At 35.2% G+C, this 8779-nt stretch overlaps 1 protein-coding gene across 1 annotated transcript in view; it reads left to right on the plus strand.

The window, feature by feature from the left end:
• The window catches only part of TTC29 (tetratricopeptide repeat domain 29), a 199136-nt gene that overhangs the window by 119623 nt on the left and 70734 nt on the right, over positions 1-8779 (plus strand). The window contains exons 6-7 of the mRNA XM_023530166.1: positions 2395-2618; positions 7506-7691. Of these exons, the coding sequence (XP_023385934.1) occupies positions 2395-2618; positions 7506-7691 (410 nt within the window). The remainder of the gene's footprint in view (positions 1-2394; positions 2619-7505; positions 7692-8779) is intronic.

Here is an 8779-nt window from a genome sequence, read left to right on the forward strand (position 1 = left end):
AGAAACCTCTTGTAGTGGAATGCATTCCTAACCTATTGGGTTCTGTACAGGTGTTCATCTCTGATGTGCTCGATCCCTCCTTTTCTGTCAGCTCTGGAAATATGCTGGCCTGACGCCTTCAATAGGTCCCCAGCGCTGCTTATTCTCAGAGCTATAGCTGTGTCCTCCTTCAGGTCTCAGTGGGCAGCCCATATAACAGCTTTTTGGTACACATCCCCTTCCCACAGCCACTGACATTGTGGCAGACATATCACCTCTCTCTTTCCATTAACTTTTGCGACATCCATGGAACCCACTAGACTATTATGGCATTCGCTCCAAACCACTCAGGGGCTGTGGGAAATTGTAGGGGCTCATTCTGGTCGTCTTCTGCTGAGAACTGCACAGTGACTTGTGCTGTCTTTGTGTCAAGGCAGGTGGGTATGGGAGGAGAGAGGAGACGTGGCCTTTTAGAGCATCTCTCTGCTTCCTCCTTCATCTTCTCCTCTTCTGTCTCAACGGGCAGGCAGGAACAAACAAAAATCTGTTATTCTCTCTTCCTCATTTCAAATATTTTTTGCCTCATACAAGGTGGTGGCTTTTGAGCTTTTGGCCTAGGAATATAGTTTCCTTATTCTCTTTATGGACCAGTCCTATAACAATAGGTGCCTCGCGTCAGCTGCTGGATGCCTAGAGTCCAGACTTCCTACCATGGCTTTAAGGGCTCTTCATGATCCGAGTATTGCTTTTCATTTTTTAGTTTCTCTCTCACCACGCCCCTCCTCACCGCTCTTTATGTATTTTATTCTACACCTAAGCTGATCCACCGAATAAGAACTTCTTGGTGGGTGAGCCTGAGCATTTCTGCTTTGCTTGCTTGTTTGTTGAATTCTGTAGGTGATGCTGTTGCATAGCCAGCAGTTGAGAACCGGTAGTTCAAGACTTCACATTTCCCAGGTCGTTTTCACATGCATAATTTCGTTTGGTTCTTAGAAGAATTCTAGGATGCAGGCAGGGCATGTATAATACACACATTTCACAAATGAGAAGAAATGAGATCCAGGGAAATCTCACAGAACTGGAAGTTCTGTCTCAGACCCGGGGTGTTCTGACTAATTCTAGGCTGTTTCCACGCCACAGTGAAATTTTTATTACAAGTAGTATCACAGGTCAGTTGTTCTAAATACTTAATTGTCTCCTATTTTTTTTAAGAAAAGTGTAAAATAATTAACATAAAGCTATATCATTTGGCTTCTCACCACTCATTTGGTAGAATAAGCGCCATCACACAGCTGTTACCCCACAGCTCTGCTTCCTGTGTGGCAGTTTTCATCATCTGAAATTATTTGTTATTTGTTTACTTATTTGTTGGTTGTGTTCTCCCTAAAATACAGACTTTACAGGGGCATGGAATATATCTGGTCTAGAACAGTGCCTGGCACTTGGCAGGAAACTCAATAGCTATTTGTTAAATAAATAAGTGGAATATTTATTTGTCACTTTTTCTTACATGTGATTTATTATTAAGTTAGTAGTGAAATATTAATCTAAGAAATTATGAATGTGATTCTAACTGAAAATAATTTACCAATATATTTAGAAATGAATTTCTAGGAGCATATTCTGCATGAATGAATAAATGAACTTCCATAGCATACAGTGAAATCATTTAATATAGAGTGCATTGTTTTGATATTAATGAGATGTTTAATTTTTGCTTGGCTGATTGGTTATTTTGTTTTGTTAAGAGTCTAGTGTATCAAGTATTTTTGAATGTCATCTGATACTATGGTCTGAATATTTGTGTCCCCCCAAATTCATGTTAAAATCCTAATCCCCAAAAGTGTTTCTAAATGGGACCTTTGGGAGATACTCAGGTCATGAGTAGAGTTCTCGTCAATGGGAGTAGACCTTATAAAAGGGGATCTGGAGAGGTCCCTAGCCCCTTCCACCATGTGAGGACTCAGAAGGAGCCAACTATGAAACAATAAGTGGGCCCTCACCAGAAGGCTGCCACACTGATGACTTGATCTTGAACTTCGAACTTTTATAACTGTGAGCAATAATTTTTGTTGTTTATAAGCTACTCAATTGGTAGTATTTTGTTATAGCAGCTCGAACAGACTAAGACATCAGTCAACTAGCTTATTTGTTCTTATCAAAGGGAACTCAGCTCTGGAACTGATATGTTTATAATGTAATTTCATTAAAATTACTGTATTTAGATAGCTCCTGGCATCTTTCATGAAACTGAAGTTTTTCAATTATGAGTGTTTGAGGCAAAGATGGTTTTTAGTGCTTTCACTGAGGAAGAAAAGGCAGCATGATTCAATTTTTAATTATTATAGGATAAAAACACTGCACAGATTTCAAGGATTAAAATAACACCCTGAGTGTTCTGATTCTCATTCCCAGTTACCGGAACTCATACAAGAAGAGCATCTGTGTGGACATGCTGCGAGATGGCTATCATAAGTCCTTCACTGAGCTCTTTGCTCTGATGGAGAAGTGGGATGCGCTGAGGGAGGCTGCGAGAGTTAGGTCCCTCTTGTGGTTACAGAGACCTCTGGAGGAGCAGCCTGATAAGCTGGACCACTTCTACTACTACCTGACCAGGGCTGAGGTGGCCGAAAGGAAAGGTAAGTGGAAGGATTGTGGGCGGCAGCGCTGCATGATCTAGAACAGTGGGCGCCTGAGGAAAACTTCCAGATTGTTTCGTGTATGAATTTGAAACATTAAGACAACTTAGCACAGTTCAGCCATGTCAACTAAGCATATTTATGGAATAGAGGATGAGGAACGCTGACTCACAGGGTTGTCCCAGACACGGGGGCATCCTGGTGATATCATTTTAAACCATGGAAGGCAATGAGGAGTACCTAATAACTTCTCCTAAACTTTCCAGTATGTTAAAGTCTTCTACATCGTTAATTCTAAGTCTTTCCATAATTTTTCTTCATATGTAATCTGAATTTTGACTTTTGCTAAGGAGAGACTTTCAAAAAGTACTACAACTTGAAAATTGTACTCATTTTCTAGTATTCACATAATGGAATTTGAAAATTTTATCAATAAGTCCTACAGATTTCAATCAAAATTTTTATCAGTGAATCATAAGAGACATGAAAGGCCTACAGTGCACAGTTACGAATAAAATTGTTAATTTTCTGTGTTCCATCACATCATTTCTAACAAATTCCTTATATCCTAAAATTTTCCAGAAAGTCAGTGTGTTTCAACCATTGAAGAAAATATTTTAATCCCTACTATAATTATACTGATACTGTTGTCATAAGTATTTCTTAGTTACATATTAGAAATCTGTCATTTTAAGTAATCAAAGAAAGAAAGGAAATCCTAGAATTTGACATATAAATTTGGTGTTCTGAATTATTCTTTCTTCAGCGTTTTGCACGAGAATACCAGGATTCAAAAAGAGTAGCTCAGGCCCCAGCATGGCAATGTCTACATTTCATTTCAGGCCTTTCTATGGGAAAATGGAGTATTAGGCAACTGTTACTTGATGCTACAATGGGGAGAATTGATGGGGACATGGAAACGGCATCAGAAAGTGTAGCGAAGTCTTTCAGCCTCTACGGTAGAGTCAATACATATTTCCCATCAGATCGTGAACACAAATATGAAGTATACAAAAATCCTTACACCACTACCATAAGTGAACTCGGATGTGTGTGTGTGTGTGTGTGTGTGTGTGCATGGAAATAGGCGGCGATTATTGTATTATGAAAAGTAGTTAGCTGCAGTATTGACTTTACAAAGAGTCCTTTGATGAATTTTAAAATGTGATTTACATATTAATTTATTAAGAAATTAAATGTTATAAGTAAAAAATGCTATTCTAAAATCCTACATTCTAGTATCAGTACCAAATTCTGAAGTGATATTTACGCTGCAAATAGAATCAATCAAGATAAAGTTTGCCCGGTAGTGATTTTTTTTCAAGTTGAATCATCATATTCACTAAATGTTTTAAATAGAGGCTATGAGTAGAATAAATATGAGCCAAATATGTCACTTATCATAAAGTGTCATAAATATAAGAAATTTGCATTTTGTCATTATAAAGAAACTACAATGCTAAATAGTCTATTTTAAGGTAGAAAGCATTTTAATTTATAATTTTTTATTAAAGAAAAGTAACTACATATAAATAAAAATGTTTCTCCCATTCCAAAAATTAACAAAGTCTAAATAGTCCACATGGTCTAACTAATGAAAGCAAATATTTTGTTTACTGAGTGGTTTATCATATATTCATGGTAACCAAGGTTATATTTGTTAAATGGAACTCAATTATATCTTACTCAGAATGACTCTTCTGTAGGGTTATCTCCTTCAAAATGCAGTAGCTTTTGCATGTTTGAAATACAGAAAATTAAAACTATTGCAATAAATGTTACTGGAAATACTTCAGTTGATGAGCATTTTTATATTCTTTTTAAAAATTTGTATACTTTTTTCACACTTAACATGTGAACTTTATTGGGAAATTGTGATTTGATTTAAGAATGTCCTAGAAAGTGGAATGGGCGATATGCACATTCACTCTTATTATCTCGAATTAATCCTAAATCTTAAAACACACACACACACACACACACACACACACACACACACACACACACATACACACACACATACACACTCTTCATCTGGAATACAGAAATCTGTTAATAGTGTCTCAAGGTTCTATCCCACTAACAATAGTCATCTCTGGTAAGTTCTATCTCTTGAGACTTACAGAGCAGGAACCTAGAGTTATTTAAATCACTTTACAAAAATTTTTTTTGTTATTGTTTTATAGCAAAGAAGTATTTAAAATAAGCCATTAATTTCTTTTTAAATTATTTTCCATTTGTTAAAGTGTTTCTTTTCCCTGAGAAAATTTCTTGTATTACCCATTGTTGTGAATCATCTCTGTACCATCTGTAATGTCATGATTAGGGCCTTATGCCCCATGGGGCCAGGGAAGAAATGACAATAATGGTAATGGGTAACTGAATCAATAGATAATTCAAACATTATTTACACTTGACTTTAAATTATTGTCAAGGGTCAAGCAGCAGTTTTTTCTGGTAACATTTATTTAAGATACCCAGAGTATATTCTACTCAAGTAAAGTCCCACAGGATGTTTATAAGTTTTGTGTAAAGTAAAACAGAAATAAAATTGTCTGGTAAAGTAAGTTTGAGAAACATAATATGAATTAACATTTATGTTAAGCAGATTGTTTTTATTGCAGGACTTATCAGAACCTTTAACATGTAAATGTACATTGTGAGTTCATTAAAAGAGGAAATTAGCAAGAGAATTTCCCAAATTTATTTTATCATGGAATCGCCTTTTTAGGTAACATAGTGAATACTGATCTAAATAATAAGCCAACAATAAAATTGATTTTCATCTTATAAATATACCTAGTGACAATTCAAGTACATGGTCTACAAGCAGAGATTAAAGGCTGCTTAGAATATATAGGGTGCAGGTCATATATTTGGATTGTACAAAGATTAAAAGCTTGAATATATGCCTTTATACTTAATACTGTGAATAGTACTACATTTTTCCATAGAAAAATAGCTTAGCTAACAAATAGTCTTTAACTATGGAATCTTGATAGCTTATCTAACTCATTCTAAAAACAAACAAACAAAAACCTTTGTTTATTAAATGTTGGAAATATTCTATTAAGGTTTAATTACTGAAAAACAGAAAAATTATTTCGTCATTGCATATATTTTTAAAAGCTCTTTATATCATTTTCTTTAAGTGGAAGATATGAAATATTTTACTTACAGCTTTTGAAAAATAACTCTAATCACTAAATATGACAGGAATATAAAATACTACAAAACAGACTTTAGTCTTTATTCACATTAGGTAGCACCTTCAGAATGGAAAGATAAAACACAGGAGAAGTCAGCTCTGAGATGAGAGTATTTGTGTTTTTTTTGTTTTTTGTTTTTTTAAGTAAATAAGTCAGGTTATTCTCTACTTTTCACCTAAGCTGTTGCCTATCATAAATAGCCTTAAAAAGCACAATGGCTCTCCAGAATCCTCAGTTCCTTCGAAAGTAGGGAGACAGTGAAAGAGCTATTATGGGGTCATTTTATAAACTATATGAATATCTAACCAATGTACTGTATACTAAAAATGAATAATAAAATAAAATTTAAAAAAATAGAGAGATAGAAAGATCTATTTTGTATTGCTTTAACTTTTAGGTATAAAACCTATTTTGAGGTAAACCTTAATTTCCTATGGAATTATGAAGCAGTAGTGTATGTAAAGGAATGACTTAGGGTTTAGAAATTTCTTTTGAAATACTGGAGTAACTTAAGTACAGTTCTTGAAAGTTACCCTTTGTTGTAGTCAACCTAGTTTCAATTTTTCTAAGCTTTTAAATTTTAATCTTATTAGAGTGTTAGTGGGCAATAGTAAATATTTTTCATAATTGTAATCTTTTCAGAAATATATGGGTTGACTTCTGATAGTGAACAGTTAGTATCAGTGAATGATAATGAATTATATTTTTTAAAAAGCCTGGAAACGTAATCCAGAGGCTACCACATATTCACAACTATGCTTTCAGCACAAATTCAAAAAAAAAATAAAGATTATGAATTTGTTCATATTCATCAATAGAGTGGAATTTACAGGACTGAAGCACAATTTATTAACACATATACATTTTTGTTCATTTATGATTGATTGCAGTGGGGTTCATAAAACTGATTCACAATGAATTAATACACTTTTTTGAGTACAAATAGGTCAGATGCCACTTTGGGTCAGAGGAGGAGGATTAATAAACTAACAACTAATAAACTAATAACTGAGTGAGAGGGATGACTATTATTAATGCATTTTCAGCAGAGAAAGATAGTCATAGAAAACAAAAGAATAAAAGTTCACTCTTTCTTAGCATTGCTAACATTTATTGCTAGAAAGTATCTGGAACTTATTCAGTCATCCTGATTGTCATTTCTTATAAGCTTCATCACAGTTTTTTCTTCTGAGTAAAAATACCTTGCTATTTTCATATTTATCTGCTTTTTCATTTACATTACCTTTTTGCCATAGTTAAGAAACTTTGCTTTCCCTGAAATCTCTAAATACTTTTAAAATCTTCAGTGGGAAAAATATTTGAAGGTACTACATACTCATTTCTTCCAAAAAAAACTGAGCACATGGCTAGTAGATTTTATCCTGTCTTTTGTCTAATATAAAGTTTAGTGTTTCAACCAAGGGTATGTCAATTTCTAAATTGTTCTAAGTTTTGGGAAAACATTTTTTGTTGCTCGTCTCATGTGCACATTCTTTAATTAGCATAACTACCTTAATACATAAAATACATTAATTTTTGCATTTTGATTTTTAAAATAGTTAACCATGCTTCTAAGGAAAAAATAGAAAATAAATGTCTCTGTATTGGTTTGTCATTGAAGAGATGTGTCATGAGACATTTTTCTAATGCAGTTTACGATGTTTTTCCCTCTTTGAAGGATACTTTGAAGATGTCTATAATAACTTATATGCTCTGGCCTGTTACTTCAATAATTCTGAAGACAAGTGGGTAAGGAACCACTTCTACGAACGATGTTTTCAGATTGCTCAACTGATCAAAATTGACGGTGGGAAGAAAGAAGCCGAGGCGCATGGGCACATGGGCCTTCTCTTCGAGGAAGATGGTGAGTGGCCATTTGCCAGGCTACCTGGGCTGGTTTGGATAATCCAGAGTTCAGGCAGCCAGAAAACACATTGGGGTGGAGAAAAAGAGCTGAGGCTTTTGATTAAAAATGTAAGCTAGCGAGATTAAAAAAGCAAAGGCGTTGAGACTATGGATTCAGCTTCAGTGTCACCTGCAGACTCACTTCTGCTCAAGAGCTGTCGGCATAGATTCCAGCAACTCAGTCACAGAGAGAAAGCATCTTCCGCCACCTGTCCACACACCTTTCATCTGCATCCAGGCTGCACCGCTTTGGATTGTTTTCCCTTTCCCGGGGCCCCCTTTGTGCATTTCAACTTGATTTCTCGTGTGTGAAAATGGGGAAAAGGAAAGGCACACTTTGTGGTTTTCCTAGCGCCTCAGGCCCCTATGTAAAAACCAAAAAATATCTGTATAACTCAGATACCACCCCATCATGATTTTATAATAATATCTGAAAAAAATGTTCCTTTAAAAATAACTTCATAACTAATAATGTTATCTTAAGACAAACCTAAAACAACAACAAAAATCATCAGAACATACCTTGTATGGTAGTTTATTAAAAACAATAATTCGTAAAGATCTATGTACCCCTGTGTTCATGGCAGCACTATTTACATTAGCCAAGATACGGAAGCAACCTAAATGCCTATCAACAGATGATTGGATAAAGAAGTTATGATTCATATATACAATGGACTATTTCCCAAAAAAATGATATCTTACAATTCACAACAACATGGATGGACCTAGAGGTTATGCTGAGTGAAATAAGTCAGAGAAAGTTAAATGCCATATGATTCCACTTATATGTGGGATCTAAGGAACAAAAGAACAAACTAATCAAAAACAGACTCACAGATAGAGAGGACAATCTGGTGCAGGCCAGAGAGGAGGGTTATTGGGGAGCTGGGAGAAAGGGGTGAAGGGTTAAGGAAGTACCAATTAGTAGTAGCTAGATGGTCAGGAGAATGGGGAGCATGGCATAGGGAATGCAGTCAGCAGTAATGTGATGGCTAAGCAGAGGGCCAGGGGAGGGAGAGAGCAATCGGGAATCATTTCATAAAC

This window comes from Pteropus vampyrus, unplaced genomic scaffold (assembly GCF_000151845.1).
Source record: "Pteropus vampyrus isolate Shadow unplaced genomic scaffold, Pvam_2.0 Scaffold47, whole genome shotgun sequence".
Lineage (NCBI taxonomy): Eukaryota > Metazoa > Chordata > Mammalia > Chiroptera > Pteropodidae > Pteropus > Pteropus vampyrus.